General features: G+C 37.6%; 1 protein-coding gene across 1 annotated transcript in view; it reads right to left on the bottom strand.

The window, feature by feature from the left end:
* LOC126419846 (uncharacterized) overlaps window positions 1-25,641 on the bottom strand; it is a 360,616-nt gene that overhangs the window by 27,937 nt on the left and 307,038 nt on the right. Inside the window, 9 exon segments of the mRNA XM_050087100.1 lie at window positions 910-1,086; window positions 9,490-9,710; window positions 10,220-10,485; window positions 15,215-15,417; window positions 15,551-15,710; window positions 16,757-16,890; window positions 17,657-17,836; window positions 18,254-18,391; window positions 20,517-20,669. Coding sequence (XP_049943057.1) covers window positions 910-1,086; window positions 9,490-9,710; window positions 10,220-10,485; window positions 15,215-15,417; window positions 15,551-15,710; window positions 16,757-16,890; window positions 17,657-17,836; window positions 18,254-18,391; window positions 20,517-20,669 — 1,632 coding nt within the window.

Raw genomic sequence — 25,641 nt, 5'->3', positions numbered from 1 at the left:
TCTGCCTCTTATTTCTCATACGACTGGTGCAAGAACTTTTACTATATTTCCATGGCATCTACCTGATTGATCTTTATAACAATAATTCATTCTCTAAACCAACAAGCACTTATTTTAAACCTTCTGTGCAATATTATCCGTGCACCAGTTCCAGCCTTCTTGCCTTTAGGTACACAATATATATGTTACATGCTTCTTCCCTTCAACTTTTCATCTTTCTTCATAGTTTCTGTGTTATCTAATTTGTCAAGTTTTTTTTTGTTTTTTTTTTTTAATTTATTTCAGATATTTGCCTATTTTTTAAAATTAAAATTCCTCGAACATTCCCCACTTGTAACAGTACCTTGTTCTAAAAAGACTTGCTCCTGGTCTATTGCGATTGACACCATCAAAGTTTTTACCATTCATAGGAGCAAGATGAAGAGTATCCTGTGAACTCAATGCTTTGAAGGATAAAGGAGCATGCAGTTTAGTCACACCAAACAATGAAGGAAATGAATCAAAAGCCACTGCCTTCTGGGTAAAGTGGGTAATTTGAAAGACTACAAGGAACATGCCCTCAACAGAAAAAATATGTATGCAGGTCTAGAATCATTGGATTAGCAGGTTAATTACAGGATTATTCAGTTATAGCCTGTTTCCTATACTGGGAACATTGACAAATTCACTAAATAAATGAAGAAACAGCCACAAGGTAAAAAAAAAAAAACCACACACACACACACACACACTTGCAATAAATACGGCATTATAATTCATTTTTTCCATTACCATAAACTGAAAACATCTTAAACATAGACATCCCATCATTTTCTTGTGCAAGAAGCTCATCACACAAATAAAGTGCAGCAACCACATGTAAATTAAATTTATGCTACTCTTGCTATAGTGCGACGGTGAAGTAATTACCTTAGCTGAAATGTCTTTGCCAACATTTATGTTGGTCTTGAACTCAACACCCTCTTGTGCCAAGAGATTGACACGGCGCTGTACAACTTCCTTTGACAATTTCATGGTTGGGATGCCATACTGGAGAAGACCACCAATGCGATCATTTCTTTCAAATACAGTCACCAGATGACCAGCCTAAGAAGAAAAAGAAATATACTTCAGTTTACTTCCTTGCTTTCATTTAACTTTTCCTGTCTGACATTTATTTACACAATTTATCCAAGGACACGCTTACAAGCTGCACTTGTAAAAAAACAAAGCTATATTTTGTGCTTGTTAGTAAGGGCAATACATGGACATTGATCATTTCTCTTAGTTTCAGCATCTCTCATTTCATCCACCAATCACTCACTCAATAACTTCTGGTATTTTTTATGCATATAATTCCTAGAGCGCAGCATCCTGTAGGGTCACAAAACTGTTGCCACTATTGTTCATACCCTTGTCAGAGGCACAATCACAGACAATGTCTAATTTTGCAATTTTTTGTTCTAATGGACTATTATTAAATAATTTCTTGTTTTTTCTTTCACAAGCAGTTAGTTCTGCTTCCACCACCACCACCACCACCACCACCACCACCACCGCCACCGCCACCGGGCCGACGGCGGTTCGTTCGCTGCATAGTATAGACTGGCCCCTGTTTCGCTTGTTGCAAGAGCCAAAGATGTTCAGAGGACAAACTGCCCAATGATGCATACACACTGTTTTCTGCCTTTTTAACAATAATTACTGTTAGTTGTTTTTCTTGACTGATTGGAGGAAGTTTTAAAGTAAAGAAATAAGACATGTTAATGAGCTCCATTGAGCAAAATTTAACATTATAGTAAAATATATTTTACATTGGCAGAATTAACATGATTAGTTTTTACACAGTAATGACGAAAAAGAAATTAAATATTTTTCCAAGTTAGCTGTCTTTTCTAAGAATGGATTTTGTTCCCCATCACTCGCTTTTCATGCAACTCAGCTTCACTTAGTCACTTACTCACATGTAGGCAAGCAGTTGTGGGTATGACCCAACATGTGTGTGTGTGTGTGCGCCTTTCAAATGGCTAAGTGAACACGTCAGGCACCTACATCACAATGTAGACTGAAGAATAATGGTGGGCAAAAAGTACACTGTGTGCGTGCACAGCGCAACTTTGCAGCATCCAAGCGAGATCTGCATGGCTATATTCATTGCGCAGGAAACTGTCATTAGACAAGATAATATTGACCACTTTCATCAATTTTGATCACGTGTGTCTCCAGTGCCCTTATATCACACAATGATGTAATCTTCATTTATGCTACATTAAAAGACAAGAATGTGGCTAAGTTAATCTTCTGAGTTCTCTTAGTATATATTTCAGAATATTCTCTCTCTATATGGTAAAGATAACAAAGACTTTTTTCATGTTGTTGATCATTCCTGTTCATTGGGTGTATATGTGATAAAGGGGGGGGGGGGAGGAAATTTCACGGATTTTTCCCAGATTTCCGGTTAAAAATACACTTTTCCCGGGTGAAAACATGCGTTTTCCATTTTAAGTGACAGTATATTATCCCTTATCAATCCTTTGAACGGTTCCATTTTGGAAATATCTTTGATGTGCAGCAACACATACGCTGCGTATTTTCATATTACAAAAGTATACATTGGAATTCCACCAAACACCGCATGTTACTTTCCGAATCATTGAAATCAAGATAGCGATGCGCATCTGTAAGCCACTCATAGCCTATCTCACGTGATCTCACCAGCCGATGGCAGCGGGTATTCAGAGCATAGAACACGTGATGTAGTCAGCCAACAGCAACATCACTGTTAAGTAGCACGAACTCACAAACAGAGAAAGTTAGTAGTTTAAATTAATATGCATAGTGTCGCTACAATAAAAGGAAAGCTTTCGCTACAATAAAAGGAAAGCTTTCACATATAATATTTGTCTCCAAGATTAATAAGCTGCAAGACAAGCTAAGCTTTCGCTTATAATGTTTATCTTTTTTGCGCGTGTTACATTTAAGATATATCACACAAATGTGCCAGTAAAACGTTTAATAATGACATAAATGTCTGATCTTCAGGGTTCGAAATTATTCTAAATGGCCCGTCATCAAAGAGTTGATTTTTAAATGAGAGTCAAACGCTCTGTTACTTAATAAATTCATAGTATGTCACACAGTTCAACTTACGTAAAAGGATATTTACCTTGAAAGTAACGGTTTTCAAACCACCATTCACAACATTTTCCCACGACCTGTTAGAAATGGGTCCGTTTCAGCAGTTGCCAGTGAGTGCAGGTAACAGACGACACCGCGTATGTGCAGCTATCATGACGTAGGAAGCCCATATGTATGCGTATGTGTAAAATAATAAAAGATCATACATTATGTCATAAAAGAAACAAGACATCAGAAGATACTCCAAGAGCATTGGAATTTTGTGAACCATACTAAAATGTGCACATTTAAAGTGCATACTTAAGTGCACATTCATATGTTCAGATTCCCAATGAAGTAGACCTTGACCTGATATTAAGCTTTTCAGTGTCGTTTTCAGGATGTAAATTGTCTTGGAGCACCAGTACTGTATTGTATCATGTTTGGTTCTTTATTATGGCAAAATACCATATGTGCTAGAAGATGAAAATGTACACTTGAAATGCAGCAAACAGTTGAAACTAGCCAGTACTGTGTACTCAAACATTTCGTTTCAAATACATTGAGTGCCTCCGCGGTAAAAGTTTATAAAAGTCAAATTTCTTTGGCAAACAGACAAAAATAACTCCATTGTTCTGCAAGGCGATTAATGCTCGACTGTCAGAAAAGTGGAAATAAAATAAAATCTGAAACTAGTGACATATTTTAGCCTTCCGTAATTATGTGAATGCATTTTAATTCACTTGATAGCTCCCGGCCACAGACATCCGTTTTGTTTTCATTTGACGTGAGAGTAAATGAGGGGGAAACAGCGAAATCACTAAATGTAAATATGGGTCACGTGGAGACTACCCGCTATAACTCTTAACTGCTCTGCGCATCAGCCCCGGATCTACGATATTTGTGAACTGGGTCACTACTAAAATAATTGAATTTTCAAAAATAAGCTCATCTTGTTGCACATATCTTTCTGAAAGGTCTGGAACATGTGTTCGAGGAAATGTTAAGACATATAATTTGGTCTTAAGTGTGCCAAAGTGCAGTGCCACACCTCATCATAAAGCATTCTTCTATCGCATGTCACTGTATTTCGCTCTGTGGAATTAAAACGTGTATAATTTTTTAATGGATGCCATCAAATTATATTCAGTATAGTGGAAATTGAAATGCCCTGTGGTGCCTCTCCTGCTCACAGTCGGCCGGTTAAAAAACACCACCACCTTGCAGTTAATAGTGGATAGGATTATTTGTAATCGGGAGAACAAGAACTCTCCAGAAAATTTGCACTCTATTAGCTAATAACTCGCTGTTTCGTGTGATATAAAATTAAATATAGGATACATAAAACCAATAAAGAGAAGAGATAAGCAAGAAATTACACATTTCTTCAATCCTTAGCTCCTAGCAATTTTTTTTTTCTGCCTAATCTTGCTACAGATTTACATGGCGTGTTTCCTTTCTGTGAAAGGATCTATTACCTCATCAAAGTTTGTCAAATGTTTTGCTACACGAAAAATCGAAATGTTGTTTTCTAATACTGAACAAGCTGTTAACACAAATAATATCCAAGTCCGATGTGGTTTCTAGATCTGATTATATCTATTTTGTCACTGTCTGCTAAATAAAACAAAATAGGCCTTTGTAACATTGCATCAGTTTTGAAACACACATCACATAAACGAGACTGTTTATAACAAGACAGAATATAATTCATGAAGTACCAATATGAAATACCTATTAAGCCTACTAAAAGCATAAAGCATTATGTTACGAAAGAGTTTCACATTTCATTCATACGCATCAGTTTCTCAAGCACGAGATCGAAAAGTAGTATTACAAATTTTTTATATAAATTTGGAATCGTCTCATTCTTCCATAATTTGTGTGATGTCCCCGTTTCTTCTCCTTCCTCATTCTAACAAACAATCTTGTCATCACCAATACTGTAGCTATTCTTGCCATGGTCAAAATTTGTTTGCCGATTAACTTCACCAGCCCTGCCAGGATCACATGTTTAGTTATCCCACAATTATTTTCCAGTTAGGCACTATTACATGTTCGTACAACATGTTTTCAACACGTTTTCCACTTTACTTCCAAAATAGAACTTAAGCAGCTGCTAGCCGGGGACTGTGCAACTAGTCCTTACTAGTATAGCGATCTGGCCAAAAATTTTCTGTCAAAATTTCATTTTCTTGGATACACCGTGAAGATAATACATAATCTTTCTCACCTGTTATTCCTGTCAGTCGTTTATTTCCATTCTGGTAGTCAGAATCTATAGATTTCACTAGTAATTATAACAATTCTGATCATTCACAAACCCAATAAACCACATAATCAGACAGTGATTGGCATTCATCCGTTCGGCTTTACTCCGCTCAGCTCGTATAGCCCCGTCCCCTTTTGTCTGCGGAAAGTTTATTTCTAGATGCGACAAGGATTCTCCAGATACAGACATCACACATTCAAAAATCAACTTATGATTCATTCAGAAATCAACTTAAAATGTGTTCAAAAACCAACAGAGAAGCGTTTCAAACCCATATGAATAATCGATAGATAAATATGCGCTGGCTGCTAGGTGCTTTGTGAAACAAGTTCTTTTCCTCAAGAATATGAATTTGGCACCCCCTTTTCCTGGTAGCATCTAGCTGCTTGCTGCGACTGCTTGCACAGCCAAGAGCCACATTCCTGTAGCCAGAAGCAGGAGAATCTACAACTCAAACGTGACAGCTGTGCATGCGCATGAGCCCGCTCTTAACTCTAAAACAAATTTAATGTAAACAGTTGTGACTTCACGCTCATCGGAGGCAATTTGTTGTTATGAAGCATTGCATAGTCTTCCTAAAGCCTTTGACACATTTTGCTGTTGGCAGACACTTGCATGAGCACTGTGTGCCGTCTTTGTATATGGCGCATTTTCTTTGCAATTTAAGTTATTTTTGTTTTTTTCTCTCATTATGTTTTGTTGTTGAAGTATTATTCTGCAATAGCGGTATACACTAATATCCATTGTTAGAGTATCAGTTCTTACCAGTCAAAATTACAAAAATTTAACTGAAAACTAAAACAATGAAAAATTCCCGGAATTCTAAAAAATTCCCTGGGTTTTTCCCGGTTTTCTCCTGGATGAAAAAATTCCCAGGTTTTCCCAAATCTCTCTGTTGTCCCGGGGCGTATACACCCTGGTTTATATTGAAAAGAAAAGTTAAGAGAATTTTACTTAAAACTAAGTAATCAACATCTATCTTGTAAGACACACTGTGAATTTAGTGGAAGGTGAGAAATAAGAAGATAATTCCCAGTGTTGAGAGTATGACTGGATTCTAGTCCACTGATAACCTTGCAAAAAAAGAAAAGGCAACTTCACAACAGTGCTAAAATGGGAACTGTTTCATGTAAATTTAATTTCAGAACTGAAGAGAGATTTGAGTATGAATTTAAGTTGGATATTATTTGACATTTGAAATTGTTACTCTTATTGTGACAGTCTTACTGTTTCAGTAAAATTAATATTGAAAAGAAGCTTTCTTGGTGTGGTTCATGGGTCGCCAGGCATGCTGACATGTTTCACACAGCCGCCATCATGGCATAAGGGCATTATCACAAACACTTACACCACTGCCAATGACATGCAAGCATAACCTCTCTGGAGCTCCAGCAGTGGGTCTACTCGAGTTCAAACTTTGACGCACAGAGCACATTTTATGTGTCTGGCATTTCATAACATTTACAGACTTTAATAATGCTCAGGGCTCACCATCTATGGAATAGTCATCATATCATTTTACTGAATGCTGACTGAAACGCAAAACTTTGCATCTGTATGTATTTCAACATTCAAATCTACTGTTAGCAACTGACGCTGCAACTACAGCAAACAAAGTTATGTATTACTTTTAGTATTTGATATTAGATGTAGAATAAATTAATATCTGTATTCTCTGCCATTAACCACATGTGTTCCTCACTCATGTGTCCACTAAAGAACCACAAAGCATGCAAAGAAAGTTACAATACTTAGAAGATGAAAGTCAATTCAGGACCCATTAACAGCAGCTACAAAGAGGGAGGTGGGGGGGGGGGGGGCAAGCAAGCAACCACAGCACTTTGTATTCAGAGTGAGTGATGTGACTGTGTCAGTGGCCCTGTCTAAGTAACATTAAATCTTTAATGTAGGCTTGAAGGTTTTTGTTGCAATATTAACTATCTAACCTATCACTAGCAGGCACAGCATTTGTAATGCAGATGCCTACTGGCTTTAATTTTGGCACATCTAAATATATATTCGACACATGAAATGTGTCTACATCAGATTTTATGTAAAAAGTGTCATGCAGCTGTACGTTCCGCAATGGTGATTATTCATTGAAAAATAAAGTGATCCAGGATCAAACAGGCTACACCACACTCACACTTGAATGCAGGGCAGTAGGCACAGGTTGGTGTGATCTGAGCAGCCAAAAGAAGGTTATCATGGAACTTTATTCCATCCTAAAGCAGAACTGCTGACAGTATATTAAACGAAAGCACTGAAGCGACCTACCTTTGCAACCAATATTCAACTCAAATCTGGGCTTCCTCCCAGTTTTCCTAATTAAGATGCAAATTTTTTTAGTATCTATCCTACCAATCTCTGTCTCCTCCCTCTTTATGTAGTACATATTCAAAACAGAAGAAAAAAAACCATAACACATTCTTCTTAAACAGGTGGAGAGAAAAATAAAGCCACAGATTAGCCTGAGTCACATGGGAATGTTACCTAATAATAAGACTTCTCCCTCTGGGATCTTTCTCAATGAAATGGCTATCATTCTAGAAATATTGGAGTGGATGAGAATACCATATGAAGGGAATTTCTACATTCACACTGAATTTCTTGGATGTACAAGCACATTGTCAACAATCCTAAAAAAAAACCACGAGTTTGTATTCCATTCTCCATTTACAGATTTAGGGCAAAAAGATGATAGTCTGCAGAATACAATGTCACACGTGATCTATCACATCGGACCACTTCACACACTTATGGAATAGAACTATCAAATCAAGATTAGCTGACTCAGTTACAATTAACAACTGTTAGTGCAATTACATCTCAGTCATTACATTGTTTCTCCTAGCCACTGAAAGAAATGAAGTAATCCAACCCATCCCATATGACCATACTTCTTGGCACATTGATATTCATTTCACTGTGACAGCCTTACAATGTATATTGAGTGTGGCACGCTAGTTTCAGAAAGTTATTTTAATACAGCAAATTTCATATATGGAATGAAGGAAGGCCTTCAATTTACTTTAGGTGAATCACCTGAAGCACTCTGCGAAAGTAGACACACAAGAAAATTAAGACTTTGTGGAAATAAAACTGGACAGTAGTTTCAAGGAAGTGAACAATTTAAATCAGTTTGCAACAATACAAATGCTATCTATGGTTACTCTTCACGTATAACTACAGCATTTTACCTGACAGGTCACACTGTGAAACGTTCATTGTATGTATCTTATGATTTGTGTATTGAATGCTGCCTACACTGAAAATGCTATATGTTTACCAGTCTGCAAAAAGTATTGCGAACAAAGGTTAATATGATATGTGACTATGAGTAGCTCCTCTGTTGCAGTTTTAACATAATAAAGTTATGAAATTATGTGTTTTCTTCAAGTATGAAAGCCTACAGAGGGCACAATACAGGAACATGGGTTTTCTGGTCAAGTCTTGCACCTGCATGATGGTTCTTCTTTGCAGCCAGCCCCCCCCCCCCCCCTTTAAAACAAATAAAATGTCTCCACCTTCAATATATAAAAATTTCAGGCTAATTTTATGTAAGAATAAACTTACTTTCTCACAAAAATTCAGTTCAAATTAAGTTAGCAATATTTCTGTAGCACGAATTCTCTGTTTCAGTCTGCCTTCATTATTATTTGGGGAGCAGAACTATTTCTGATTTCCTTCCACTCAGATGAATCATCTGTAAGTTCCACAATCCCTTTGATAGTGCAAGAATAAACTAATCTCCATTTTCACTTTCAATCAAAAGTCTCATAATTTCACTGTCAATTAACCCAACCTATGCAGCCGATTTGTGATAAACTACAACAAACATAAACCATGTTTAAGAATTTGATGCATGCAATAAAAATATGAAACCTTTGTATAAAGAAAGGCTAATGGAAAATATCACACTGCCATCTAGTACTGGTCTCATTAATTACTGAGGCAGAGATGCAGTATGCACGTCGAATCATTGACAACATATACCCCCAACACCGTGAGGTGGGCTACCCAATGCCATCGCTTGAAGGATTATGATGATTTTGTGAGACAGCTATGCAGAAGGTAAATTGGTTTGATTATTAAGGAGTACAGTTAAAATGCAAACCAACCTTGTTCAGCTGATGAGCAGCTGCAAGTCCAGAGGGACCAGATCCAACAACAGCTACTTTCTTCCCAGATCGGAAAGCTGGTGGCTCAGCTCGAATCCAACCTTGCTCAAATGCATGATCAATGATTGCACACTCTATGTTCTTTATTGTCACAGGTGGTTCACTAATACCTAGCACACAAGCACCTTCACATGGTGCAGGGCACACCCTTCCAGTGAATTCTGAAATGCACAAAACAACACAGTGTTGACTGAGCTGCTATTGGTGCTGTTAATAACGATTATTGCTATTCAGGATTTAAAAGTAACTATATACAAAAATTATCTTCTACCAATTTAAATTCAAGCAACACAAAGCATCCTGACAAAACTGGAAAAATCTATTGGATAACAATCCTATACAAAAATTTTAGTGCTAACTGGGAAAATAATGGTATTCATATCTTCATAAGGTGAAGCAGTAATTTTATCAAAAATAATTTTATCAAATGACACCAAGAGTCTTGAAAAACTCCTCTTCAAACCATTTCACATTGTTAAAAAGAAACTGCACAATTTTTGTTCCATTCAAATTCACAAAACTTGGAGAGAAAAAGAAATGGCTATGGAATCAATGAAGAATTGCAACAGACATATTCAACCATTCCTGTTACAGAATATTGCATGTACAGAAACACTTCAATGACATTTTTTAAAAAATAAAATCGAGCCACTATGAAGTAACTCTTCACCTGGGAAATTGTTGGTTTGTAGAAGTTGATTGAGAGCTTCACGCCAGTTGGACTGAAAAATTAGATCATTCCACTTTGGAATGATATTACCAAGAGGGCAGCCATGAGAGCTCTGGCAAAAAGGAACACCACATTCCATGCAGCGAGCAGCCTGCACACGCAAACCTTTACGCACGTGGGCAAAGTTGTAAATTTCCTCCCAGTCCTTCTGACGTTTTTCAGCTGGGCGGTACATACCAGTTTCTCGTTTATATTTGACAAACCCTCTGAAACAGAAATGCATTCTTAAATTGGAACACTGCTACACACACACACACACACACACACACACACACACACACACTTTCTAAAATTCATGCCAAAGAATGCGATGCTATATTCAGAAACCACTTAATGGTAGTCACATGTGTGAAACCACTTTTCAGGCCAACATACCTGAGAAGACACTACTTTTGCTCATCAGAATATTTGGTTCTCATACCAATGAGTGCCATTTACTTTGTAGGTGTATGGAAAGAAGACAAGCTGTACATGCAAATATTGGAAATCCCCTCCCCCACCCCCACTGCAAAATATAGGTAAATAAATAATCAAAATTTTTCTCTTGTCTGTGCATATTTGTAGCATCGGTGATGTTGTCATCGTCACTGTTGTCATCTTCAGTCTGAAAACTGATTTAATGTAGCTAGTCTATTCTGTGCAAGTTTTTTCACCATCTCTGCTTAACTACTGAAATTTACATATATTTGAATCTGTTTACAGTAGTCAAGCCTTGGCCTTCACCCTTCCCCCTCATTCGCACATGCACGTTAAGCCTGGGCTACTCAAACTGACAATTTCTTGATTTTAAATGATGGGTCCCATCAACTGCCCCTTTCTTTTAATCAAGTGTGTCATAACAATCTTTTCTCCACAGTTTCGTCCTTTCTTCATTAAACAATGGAAAATCATGGATGGGATTAACAATAGTATGAAAATGATAGATTGCTACTCAATACATGAGAAGCACTGAGTTGCTGACAAGCACAGTGGAAAAGACTGCTCAACATATAAGCTCTCTCTCTCTCTCTGTGTGTGTGTGTGTGTGTGTGTGTGTGTGTGTGTGTGTGTGTGTGTGTGTGTGTGGAGGGGGGGGGGGGGGGGGGGGGGGCACGTGCATGCTGTCCAAAAGCTTAAATGTTTAGCAGTCTTTTTCACTGTGCCTTGTGCCTGTCTGACTCAACACCACCTCTGTGTGATGAGCAGCAACTATCCTTTTCATATTGTTGCTGCTTCCTCATTAGTTATTCAGTCTATCCAACTACTTTTAAAATTGTTATGTAGCACCACATGTGAAATGTTTTTATTCTGTTTTGCCTGAACTGTTAATTGTCCACATTTTACTTCTGTACAGGATACCTTCAGGAAAGGCCTTGTAACACTTAAATTAATATTCAGTGTTAAAATATGTCTTGCCCAGAACTCCGTTTTGTGTAATTTATTTAGTTTCCTGTCACATATTCCTCAAGAACCATCATCTGCATGTATCATGTGATTTTAAGATAATTCCAGTGTTTTATTCTGTTCTTATAGCACAATAAATTTCTGTATACCATACAACTTGTGCAATATCCTAGTTTCTGCAACTGCCAACCTCTCTCCGAACCACGTACCACATAGGTCATTCCTCTGTGGATGACCCAGATGCAAGTCCTGTTTTATACATCCACCAGTCTTATGGTTTGTTTGATGCAGCACATCAAGACTTTCTCCCCTGTGCTAACCTCTTCATCTCAAATTTCCACTTGCATCCAACATCCCCTATTATTTGTTGAATGTATTCCAGTCTGCCTTTCCCAACAGTTTTTACCCTCTACAGTTCTCTCTGCAACCACAGAACTTATTCCCTTATATCCTTTCATCCTGTCACTTTTCTGTTCAGTGTTTTCCAAATGTTGCTTTCTTTGCTGATTCTGTGGAGGGAACCTTCCCAATCTCTATCAGCCCACACAATTTTCAACACTTTTCTACAGCAGTGCATTTCAGATTCTTAATTCTCTTCTTTTTCTGCTTTCTAACAGTCCACAAGTCACTGGTGCAGAATGCTTTTCATATATTTCTTCTCTAATTTAAGGCCAATATTTGATACTAGTGGACCTTTTTGACTACATTGTCTTTGTTGTTTTGTCAGTCATTGTTGTCTTGCTTCCAAGGTGGAAGATTTCTTGCGCTTTGTCTGCTTCACAGTCACCAATTTTAACGTTAGTTTATCACCAATCTCATCTCTGCTGTTCTTCTTTACTTCCATCTTTCTTCTGTTCAGCCTCATACCCTATTTTGTACTATTTAAGACTGTTCATTGCATTCAACAGGTACTGTGGTCCTCCTCAAATTTCACTGAGTATGGCAGTGTCAGCATCAAATCTTATCACTGATATTCGTTAACCCTCCTTTTAATCCCACTCTTCAGCTTTTCTTTTATTTCTGTCATTGTGCCTTCTTCACATACACTGAAAGTGGGGGGTGAAAGACTGCATCCCTGTTTTACATACTACAAATCTGAGGATTTTGTTCTTGGTCTTTCATTCCTATTGTCGCCCCTTGGTTTGTGTATGTTTTATACATTACCTGTGTCTACCTACAGCTTGTACTTATTTTTCTGAGAGTTCTGAACATCTTCCACCAATTTACAATGTCAAACATTTATTCTAGGTTGGCAAATCCTATAAAGATACCCTCACATTTCTTAAGCTTCCTTCCATGATCAAGCACAGCATCAGAATGACCGCTCTGGTGCCTTTACCTTTCCTAAAGCCAAACTGATCACCACATGGCTTATATTTTATTTCCTTTTGCATTCTTCTGTACATTATTCTTGTTAGTAACTTTGATGCATCAGCTGTTAACATGATTTCATGATAGTTTTTGCGCTTATCTGCCCTTCCTATTCTCAGTATTGTGTGGAAGATATTTTTGAAAGTATGATGGTATGTCTCTTACATCATAAATTCAACACATGAACTTTAATAATTGTTTGTTTCCCAAATTCTTCAATGTTTTGAGAAATTCCTAAGTGAAGTTATCTTCATGCTTCTGCTTTATTTAATCATTAGTCTTCCAAAGCTCTGTTGAATGGTGGCTCTAATACTGGATCAACTACATCTTCCATATCAGTTCCAAGTTTTACTTGTGGTGTCACCCAAAGAATGAGGTTCCATGTCAAAGTTGGTGCCCCTCATGACAGAACCATAAGTAAGAACAGTCGCTGCTTGATGAAGTGATGACTAAGAGATGTCGATGAAGAGACCCCCTTAAGAAGTTCCATATACTAACACTGCAGGAAAATTACTTATGTCAGAGTGCAATGTTGGTCAGTCTAACTCTGCAACCATAGCTTATAATGACAGCATCATCTTAATCACATACAGCAGTGCCATCTGTTTCAGAAAACAAAACTGTACACTGAAGTTTAGAGTCAACTGTACATTGAGATATGAGTATCATTCTGTATTTTGCTGCCGAGAATTCTACTGGGTTGTATGGCCTTGGTCCATGGAACTCTTCTGTCCCTGACGTTTTGTCCAAAGCTACGTTGGACATCTTCGTAGGCGCTCCTGGCTGTGCCGAGTCTTGCCGACAGGTGAGTCTGACATCGAAGAATAGCCTAAATACTGTGGAAAGTGGGCGTGGTCTGGATTTCACGTGATAGCAGAGATAAACCTTGTCAAGGATGAAATATAACTATCGATCGTAGTACATCAAAGAAAAATACTTCTCATCGATTCTGTAGCGCTACTGTCCATATATCGCTGAGTTTCATAGCTTTTTCTTCTCTGTTAAAATTATCCCCATGTTTATATATTTCGATGGCTTCTTTATATAGCCATGGATAATAGTTCGTCATAGGACATAAAACTTCAGTTTCTGAAAATTTCACTGCGTGATCACCCGACTCAAGAGCATGTTCCACCACGGCTGACTTGTCTGTGTTCCCTAGTCAGCGAAGACTTTTATGTTCCTTCAACCATGTATTCACACTTCTCTTTGAAGTTCCAATGTAGACCCTACCACATGTACATGGAATCTTGTATACGTGACTTGCAGACATAGGACGACGTTTATCCTTAACAGAACCAAGTGCTTGGTCTGAAAACTGGTCGAACGTTATGTTTCCTTAAAATCTTGCCGATTTGATCCGTTACTTTTTTCATGAACGGAAGAGAAACCGTGTTCTTCCATCGCTGTATACTGTCGTTGTCCTAAGGCCTCCTGTTATTCGGTCACAAAACTCTATTAATTTCCTTACTAGAGTGCTCATTCTTCTCCAAATAAATACGCTGGAAGAACAGTTCCCATGTGAGTAATTCAGAGGATCTGGTGCTGTAGGGAGAATCAAAGTGATTTGGATACTGAAGCAACTACTGAACTAATTGGTGGTGTTGTGTCCAAAATGTTCAACAGTTTGGTGGCAGAGTTTGTGATTAGCCACAGTTTGGCAGTAACTATTCATGTGAGTAGACCAGCAGTTGTTATCCCTATGAAGAATGCTGCATAGTTTTACATTTTTAAAAAAATAACATCCACCAAATGACTGTCCATATTGCCTGATTTACACTAATTTATCCAAATTCTGAAGTTCCAATTGACTCTTTGGAGCATTGTGATTGGTTGGAACTTAGATAAAACCAGAAAAGGGGCTAAATCAGCCAAGCACACCACTCCTCAGAGAGATCAGGCCTAATCTTACTGAACCACACACCCACCACCAACATCAATTTGTTCAAAGTTACAAAACAATGTAGAGCACTTGCCCACGAAAGGCAAAGGTCCCCGAGTTCGAGTCTCGGTCGGGCACACAGTTTTAATCTGCCAGGAAGTCTCAATGTAGGTCAGTTTTTTTTTTTTTTTTATGAAGACGATCTCCTGTGACATTCTCTGGGATTGTTGGAATAATAGGGTGTATTTTGTTTATCGACATACCCTCATACTGTTAGAGGGGAGGAAAGGCTAACTCACCGAGTTTTATCCAGTATCATGTCCAAACGCTTCTTTTCCATTGCACCATCAGCAATGGCTTCTTCAATGTCACGCACTTTTCCACCATCAGTGGGAACAGCTGCTGGAGCAGCCTGCTCTGTTACTCCATTTACCAGTGGTTGAGCAGCCTTCGTTTCCTCAGCCAGTTGCCGCAAAGCTCTCTGATATTCATACGGGAACACCTAACAGCAAGACAGAAAAATTAAGATTAATATAAACTGTGAGAATCCTTTATACAACAGCAAAATGACTTTAAGAACTTAAAACATTTCTTGAACAATGTACTCACTTAGCACAAAGTGAGAGGTTACATACCTTTATGAATTTGCTGGTTGGCTGAGGCCATGTGTCAAGAAGATCTGCTGCTATAAGTGATCCTGTCTTTTCTTTAAATTCTTGAAGCAAGGTTTTGACGTAATCTATATCATCCTGCTGGTCTAGTGGCAATAGTTCTACCATCTCCATGTTGCATTTGCTGGAAGAAAACATGACAATTCCTGGGTTAATATTAGCCAATTTTCAGAAAAAAAAGAAACTTATTTGAAGTTGGTGGAGACAATTTTTAAGAAAGATTCTACTTTTAAAAACATTACATGATGCCAGAAACACTTCTGACTTTTAATGATTAATATTCTCCCAAAAATCATTAACATTGTTTCTAAAATGTTTCAGTGTAGTCTGCATACTGCTTATACAGTTTCTTAACAAAACTGTATCAATAGACATTATTTACAATTAATGTATAATGATATGCAATTACCCCTTGCTGACATTTGAAGTCTTCTCACATTATTTTTAAACTCCTGAAACACTGACATGAACTGGGACATCTTTACTAGAGGAACTGGATATTTGTTAATCAATAAAGTTTGTGCTTCTAACCCAACAAATTAACTTACCTTGCAGATTTCAGATTCATGTTTCCCTTTTTACTTATCTTCAAAACAATACCTTCCAGAACAAGATGAAGCCTTATTCTTTGCTGAAGAAGTCCTAATAGGACACAAGTTAAATTTCAGAAAGCATAAAAAAACCTGAGGCTTGAAATTCTACATTACAGCTTTTCAAGAGAGGAACAACAAAAAGAGCTCAATCTCAACTGCCATTACATAGATAATCATTTACACAAATGCTTTTCCTGAACATATCTCGCAGCACAAAGGAAACTGTCTACAGGAATTCCTCCAGCCAACTATGAAAGCATAGCAAGTTAGGACAAGTGAAAGAATAGGATTATTAAAGTACAGCATGGTTCGGAGAGTTGTTATTTTAGATCTTACACTGAAAAAACTAGTTTAGTGTTTATATTCTTTCATTTTAATATAAATACAGACCTACATTTTATGATAGTGAAATTACTTTCCAAATCCTCTCACAGGACACAGATTTTCATTCCAATCAGTTTCTAGCTGGATATATTTACTCAAAAGCATCCATTTTTTACCTAATGGATGTGGAATTTACACTTAAATCCCAAAACATAAAAAGTAACACATTAAAAACAAAGTGGTGATCACATACCTCCTAAATGATCCATCAACATCCAAAACATAAGCTATTCCACCAGACATTCCAGCAGCAAAGTTGCGACCAGTTAGACCAAGTATAACAACACAGCCTCCCGTCATATACTCACAACCATGGTCACCAACACCCTGTAGTTATACACAAATTAACCATTAGAGACAATGTTTAATAAACTGTTATCTTAATTTCATTAATGAAATACAGCAGCATACAAATGTCTCAGACATGAACTTTCAGAAAGCAATATGTGCGTCTTTAAACATTACAATGGAAGTGTTTAAGAATGTCATTACAGTTCGTTACATAAGAAAATAAAGTTCCCATGTTATTTAGAAGATATAAGGTACAATAACCATTGTATGATTTCTGTTTTAAAGTAATTAAACATGTCAGTTTCTTTTGAAGGAAAAAAAGAGCTTTTATAAGGCATCAATTGGAAATGAGAAAATCTGAGTGTGTAACTGTGGAATCCATTAGCCATTTGTTTTGAAGCTACATGATCTCCAGATTTCAGTTTTTCCGGTCCTTTCTGTGAAGATATCCTGATAGAATATTTTATACCCTTGTATTTATCATCTGGCAGTACATCCTTGTATTTATCATCTGGCACCCACAGGCAAAGTATAAAATATGACCAATATGTGATACATCAAGAATTTCAAAGTCTGCACAAGAAGCAGCTGGAATGTGTGTGCTAAAATGGAGCAGATCTGATTCTCATCTTCAGCAAAGAATGACAACCAAATGTCATTTGCAATAACATACTTTATGACAGACTGCACATTCTATCACTAAACAGGTTTTTTTCCATGTTACATATCATTGTATTCTCTGTGTCTTTTGGAGAATTAAACCAAAGACAATCTTCACAGCACTTAAGCTCATTATTCCTACCTCAACAACAGCGACAGCTCCGGAATTTCGCACTGAGAAGCGCTCGGCTGCTATTCCTCTGAAGAATGCCTTTCCACTTGTAGCACCATACAAGCAAACATTTCCCACTATAACATTAGCTTCTGACTTGAATGGAGAAGTCTTTGGAGGAAAGATGACGACTTCACCACCAGATAAACCCTATTGTGAAAGAAAAAAATAACATCAGGATTAGGATTATCATTCCTGAATCTTGAAATATTAAAATTGTTTAATTTCATACTAACTTACTGCAATGCACTAAATTCCTGAACTGAAAGTTCTCTAAAATGCACTTTGTAAGAAGAAAGTTTAAAAATTACAGATGATTTGTCCTTCAGGATCAGTTATGACCATTTTCAAACAAGTTCAAGGTTTCAATAGCATAATGATCAGGAAACAATACATTGGTTACCATTAAAATAAAAAACTAGTATCCATCAGAAATCTAAATTCAGAATACAAAAATTAGCACAGACATCTTTTGGGATAGTATCTACTTAGCCTCATATTTCAAGACTCATCCATCAAAGCTCTGTATGTGATTTTAACACAATATACTGTGATTTCCTTTGTTACCTTGCCCACATAATCATTAGCATCTCCTTCAAGTGTCACATGAATTCCTTTTGTCATGAAAGCACAGAAGCTCTGGCCTGCTGACCCTCTGAGCTTCACATTTATGCTGTGTTCAGGAAGTCCCTCATCTCCAATTTCCTGCAAGACAAACAAAACAGTGATGTGACAAAAAAAAATTTAAAAGCTAGTCATTATCACAAATAAAAATACAGGAAAAGTAAGTGTAAGGGGGGGGGGGGGGGGGGGGGGGAGAGAAAAAAAGTACTGTGGAATGTTGGAGTGTAAAGTCCCTCATACATCACTGTCACTAGAAACTGGGGAGTGGATCAGTTGAAAGGTAAATGAAAGATGTTATTATGGTTTGAAATTCCAAAAACACTGGGGTACAACACACAGTTGAGATTCACTGTATCTTTCAAAGAAAAGGCGTGTCAGATAAAATAAAAACAACAGGATGTTATTTTATAGTATTCTGTGTGACCTACTGATACATTTGTTAATGTTTCGCTGTACTATGTCCTGCGGGATGAGTAATGGAAGCAGTGAATGCTATGCGTTGGTAGATGTGATATATATATGTACAAACGAACGATTACAGTTTAAAAAAAAAAACGGATGACTTGTTCCAGGTAAAGAGCTCCACAAATTGGAGAGGTCGATCACTTGATTGTCCACCTCTGGCCCCTATGAAAGCAGTTATTCAGTTTGGCATTGACTGATGGAGTTCTCAGATGTCATCCCGAGAGATACCATGTCAAAGTCTGTCAAATCGGCACATTAGATCATCAAATTATGAGCTGGTTGGGGGGTCCTGCCCATAATGCTTCAAATGTTCTCAACTGGAGAGAGATCCAGTGACCTTGCTAACCAAAGTAGGGTTTGGCAATCATGAAGACAAGCAGCAGAAACTCTTGCTGAATGTGGGAGGGCATTATCTTACTGAAATGTAAGCCCAGGATGGGATGCCATAAACGGCAACAAAACTGTGCTGCACTGTAAGGATGCCACAGATGACAACCAAAGGGGTTCTGGTTTGAAAAGAAATAGCACCCTGGACCATCACTCCTGGCTGTCGGGCGACATAGCAGACGACAGTCAGCTGGTATACCACTACCATCCAGGGTGTCTCCAGACACTTCTTCGGACTCTAATGTCATTGACTGGTGTAAAATTGTGTTCAGCAATCAGTCCTGCTTTGAACTAAGTCCCAATGACCAGCAAAGATGTGTCTGGAGATATTTTATGGAAGTAACTGCTTCCAGTGACTGTTCGAGAATTGTGTAATCCTACAATAATGGGTCTTTTTGTCTATGTACATGTATTGCATTACATTTGCTTATGCTGAAGTTCAATTGCCACTATCTACACCAAGCGTTAATCCTCTGCAGGTCTCCCTGCATTCTGCTACAGTTTTCTTGCATTGTGATGACTCTGCATACAACAGCATCATCCATGAAAAGCCTCATGGAACTTCTGATGTTATCTATGATGTCATTTGTACATATTGTGGGAAGGAATGATCGTGTAACATTTTTTATCACTTAAGATTTCTATCTGTTAAGAACGACATGCTGCATTCCATTTGCTAGAAACTCTTCACTACAGTCACACATTGGACCTGATATTACACACACTTGTATTGTGTCCATTAGGCAGTAGTGAAGACCTATACTGTGCACCTTCTGGAAGTTAAGGAACATGGCATCTACCTGTGCGACTGTATTTACTGTTTTCTGGGTCTTGGGGATGAACAGAGTTTTCACCACAAGAGTGTGTTCACAACGTGCATTTCGTAACACAGCTAATGAACATCCCCCCCCCCCCCCCCCCCAAAAGACATTTTCCTTCCATTTCTCGATACAGGCAAATTCCATGCATACTGCATTAACTTAGGCATTTACATAGCTGTATAAAGTACAAGCCAGGCAGCAGTCCAGAGAATAATTTTTTGAGAGTCGTTATCGTACAACATTCTTATGTATTTTCTTCCGATTATTGTTTGCCTGTCCATTCTCCATATTTTCATTATGTTTCTCTCACTCAAGTGCATGACAGTAATGCACAAGTGGCCACCTGCCTTTATGATATAAGTTTCAACCCAGCACAAATTAAACCGATAACACTTTTTTCCTGCAACTATTATTGACCACCACCACCACCACCACCACCACAGAAAAAAAAAAAACTGTTTGCAAAGTTCTTTTGCATTTGATTGTTTGTCTCTTTTGTTTTTGCCCCCATCACATTGCAGTCACCATTATACTTACATTGAAATTTGGTAGCTGAGCGTAGAAGCAAATGCACGGTCCTCATTGCATATGTTCATCTCAATATCAACACTGGATTTAGTACCGGCCAATACAGGAGCTGCTGCCTCGATCAGTTTGTTGTCCAGTCTTTTCTCCAGTCCAAAATCCTAATGAGAAGCAGAAATTGTCTGTTATACATAAACAGTTAAAGAATACGCAGTTAAAAATTACTTTCGATTTACCAAAAAATCATGGAAGTAACTGCCCAAGCAAACTTCTCCAGTCTGTTAGTTAATGCTGTTATATTGCATAACTAACTCTACATGTCTTACTGCGAGAATAAACCATGCTATGTGAATCACTCATTTGAGCATGAACACAGCATCCTTGCTGAACTTTTTGCAATCCATTACCACCCAATCAAGGTATGGAGGTTGACTGATAGATGTAGACTGCACATATATTAAACACCAACATTTGGCAGTACCAAAATGAAGCAAATTGTAATATGGTGTGTGAAGTCCCATTAACAATCCTAGTATACTACATCTGCAAATAAAACAAAATTTTTTGGACATTTTCCTTAGGAAAAAATAGCGACTGGTAAAACTGTATTAAAATTATTTCATCAAGACAGTCTACATCACATGTAAGATGTTCATATTTCACTTTATTAATGGTTTCTATCTCTTATTAGACCATCATCAGACCACTCTTTTTTACTCTGTAAACAAGAGTACTACATATTGAAAGTTGTCGAGGAATGAATACAATCACACATGTCACATAATAGAAATAAATGGCTGGTATATCCTTGGTGACAGCAGGAGCGGGGCCACTCTGAACTCTGAAGAGGCATGTGGAACACTGCTGAGTTGAACTCAGTCAATGGTGATATTATAGCAAAAAGTTCCACACAGCGTCACCTGCGTAACGCTGCCACTAGCCAACAGTAGAGGGCTGTTACCATAATCTATGAAAACTGATTGTAAACGTATATTATTGTAAGCTAAAGTCATAGGAAAATCACGGAAAAAGAATTGGAGATATTTTGAATACACATAAAAGATGCATATTATAAACCTTTTTAAACAGAGAAGAACATCTCTGTCCAGTGACACTGTCTCCTTTTAATACGTGCTGCCCACTACAGGTACTGGCTATCAACATGTGTTTGGCAAAGATTGTTGGCAGGACACCAACTGGTTACCACAGAGACAAATGTTAGTCGATATGCACTGCTATCAGCCAAAGATGTTGCAGCCTCAGTTGGATGCTCTCTACTATTGGCTAGAGGTGATGTTATGCAGGAGATGGTGGGCAGAGCTTCTGTTATAATATCTTGAGTGACCGAGCACCACTCAGTAGTGTTCCACTCTGCTCTTCAGAATGGCTTGCTCCACATCACTGGCTCCTGCTGTCACCAAGGGTACATCAGCCATCTATTTTATATTATTTTGCATATATGATTCTATTCATTCCTTGACAGCTTATAATATGTAACAGTCTTGTTAAAAAAAAAAAAGGGTGATGGTCTTAAGACCAAACTGGTCACCAAGTGAAATATACACAATTTGCATGTGATCTAGACTGTTCTATTAAAATAATTTTAAAATATAACAAAGATGGGAGAACCTTTTTCAACGACTGACTGGCTTTCATAATAAATAACTTGACAGTAGTTTCTTCAAACACTGTGAGAAGTAGAGTTAGTTTCACAAATATACTCGAAAAAGCAAGTACAGATCTGACAAAACTACACATTTCTACTTTTTTTCCACTTCTATGGTATGTTTTCATCTCTATATTTGTAACATTCAGTAGGGCAGGATAAACAATGTCTAGCTCAATGGTAAGTATCTGATTCTGAGATAGAGTGATATCACTTCACTAAACTGTGCCACTGTTTGGAAAAGTGTTTCTAACTGTCTAGAGACTATGTTGAAACTGAAAATATGTAATCGAACAGGAAAGTCTAAGGAACTCTTACACATAATTTCCATCCAAAAATATCATCGACTGAGCCAGCTCTTGATTATAACATGTTTTTACTGCATGAAACCAGCTTTGTAAATGAAATACTACAGTCTACAAGACAAATTGCAGATCTAATAAGTTTATACAATGTCATCAGTAAATATTTTGACAAAACAAAGTGCAGTGACAATTTTTACAGCATTGAGCATGAGGATATGAAAGGCTTAGCTTTTCCTGAGTATACTGTTCAAAAGAGATTAAAACAAATTTTAAGATACCAGATTTCATTTTGAAATTCTTTAATAAATGCTGTGATAGTCTTACTCAGAAATATGCAGATATGCCTTGTACTATGATCTGTTTCTAGCAATGAATCTTAATTGTTTAAGTGTAACAAGGTTATGGATGGCCTAGATGCATCTTCTGCCTTTTCTCCCTGCTATCACTATTGGCCTATAGACTAAAGCAGTGCCAATATCTTCCAACTATTAAACCTGATGTGTGCAACACAAATGTCATTACCAACATTTAGAACAGGCTTTGGGTCCTATTCATGGTCATCTGCAAGGATGACCAAGTGGGGGAATTTGGCCCCCTTTTGAAATTTGGAACACAGACAATTTATTATTCACTGCAAATCTCTTACACATATCTAGAAACTGCTGTCTGTTACTCTGACAAATCACAGGTTCAATTTATTCAGGCATTACACTGCCAAGCATAACTGAAAATATCGCATTCTTCACAATGGCTGCAGAGTTTAGGTATGAAACTTCCTGGCAGATTAAAACTGTGTGCCCGACCGAGACTCGAACTCGGGACCTTTGCCTTTCGCGGGCAAGTGCTCTACCATCTGAGCTACCGAAGCACGACTCACGCCCGGTACCAACAGCTTTACGTCTGCCAGTACCTCGTCTCCTACCTTCCAAACTTTACAGAAGCTCTCCTGCGAACCTTGCAGAACTAGCACTCCTGAAAGAAAGGATCGCTCGCAACAACAGCACCCTACAAGATATTGCCATCAATGTGTCACTGTTGCTTGAGCACAGCACTAGCTAAGGAAAGCTGGAGGGGGAATAGTGACCCAGCTTGGCTGCAAACTGTTATAAGTGCAGGAAGGATGGTGTTGAAGAGGCAAAAATTTCATTGTCCAGCCAACCATGAGAATGTGCTGCATACATTGGATTTTTATGAACATCTACCATGCTTAAACTGCAATTTTCCTGAATCCATTTGCCCTCAGAATCGAACTGACTTTAAAACTGGACAAGTACTCAACAGTAGCATACATTTCTGCAAGAGACGCTGAAAATCTAGATGGCGGAGGGGGGGGGGGGGGGGGGGGGGGGGCGGGGCAGTGGTGTATTTACATGTGTATGCAGCAATGTTGTCAATGCTCAGCTGCTGGTCCTACACATACAATGAGAGAGTGGCCAGCAGACAATATGTTTGGAAGCAAGAGACGTTGTAACGTTCTCGCATCAGTATAGAAGCGAAATTCACAATGTGTACAGAAAAAAGTAGCTGTGTTCTCAGATCCCACAGTAACTACAATCTCAGAAACCACAATATATTTGGAAGAAACAGCCAAATATTTGTGACAACAGAGATTTAATTTTCACAGCTGTCCTGTTAGAATGATGATGATGACTAAAATGACAAAACCACAGACAACAGGTTAGGCAAACAAAAAAATGCAATGAAGACAAAAAAAATGCAATGAAGACAAAAAAACTGATATAAGCAATTTCTTTTTGTTTAATTTATGTCTCCGTGTATTATCAAAATATTGACAATCAATAAGTGGCTTAAATTCAAAATAGGTGTCATATTAACATTTTACACAGCTCCCTTACAACAATGGAAGTTTGTAATTTTGTTTAGTCACTATATATTAAAAAATAAAGTTTTCTCAAGGAGCCTGTTAAAAAAGGTGAGGTGGTCTTATATGCAGGGTCACTTTGTACTTTGATTGATACAGTACTCTCACTCTTCTACCAGTGCTACTTAAATGTGAATACAGCCCATGTGGCCAATACTCTTGTCCACTACTAGAGAAAAAATGTTTGGAATCCATTAATCATATTTGAATGTGATATTCAGGATGTGGCGGATGTACTTTCATAAATTATGATACGAGTCATGACTCGTATATTAAAGACCATGGGCCAAGTATGGCAACATTCTACGTTTGAGTCAGGTATAGCAGACAGTTTTAAATTGCCAAGAAGTTTCAAAACACTCTGCTGTAGTCACAGAACATGTAAAACTGCTTTACTAGGTTGCTAAAATAAACATATGTTTCAGCTTAAACTCTGCTGCAGGGTGAAAATTCGTTGTGGAAATGGGTTAAGAGTTTGTGGAAGGAGCCACTGGTATAAGTTCTCCCACTGTCGGTAATTGGCAGGCAAAAGATTCTGCATATGCTGGAAATTGTGAAACTGTAGCTCCAAGGAGCCTACATTATTTTTTTTTTTGTCAATTTGTTTTATTCATTATGTTTAGCAACATTCAAATATTACAATATGATAAATGTTTCAGATTATCTGTGTATAACTCAGCTATAAAAGATCCACAGCCAGTGGGTTAGTTTTTCATGCTTAAAGACACAGATAAAATACTTAAATTAATATGTGCACCTTATCAGTTTGTTTGGAAGCAAGATAATGAGTAATTCTGAGTCAACCATGAAATGAATGCTGTGTTTTTATTCCTGTATGAAGTAAGATGGTTTTCAAGTGTCCAATGGACACAAATTGGTGTGTACCATTAAAACAAGTCAATCACTCTTTGAACTGCAACTGTTTCATGGAAGCAATGGAGGAGTATATTGTTTAGAGAAATATATATTATAAATAATTCAGTGCTGTGTATTTCAAATTATGCACTCTCTGAAACAGCAGTCAGACAACTTCAAGCTCATGATAGCAGCTGTAACAGTACAGGACACTTTTAAGAATTGTCAAATATCAGGATTGTGCATCGTTGTCACACCACACTGTCACAGCGGAGACTTTTTCAAAGTGAGTGTTAAATACAATTGTATACAAGACTTTTCCTTCAAGTCAGTATTGTTTTGAATCAAAACTAAGACAAGTAGACTATTATTAGCAATTTTATTTTTACCTGAAAGCCTGTACTTCAATCTACTTTTCCACATAA

Source organism: Schistocerca serialis, chromosome 9, assembly GCF_023864345.2.
Source record: "Schistocerca serialis cubense isolate TAMUIC-IGC-003099 chromosome 9, iqSchSeri2.2, whole genome shotgun sequence".
Taxonomy (NCBI): domain Eukaryota; kingdom Metazoa; phylum Arthropoda; class Insecta; order Orthoptera; family Acrididae; genus Schistocerca; species Schistocerca serialis.
This window is presented reverse-complemented; position numbering and strand designations above follow the sequence as displayed.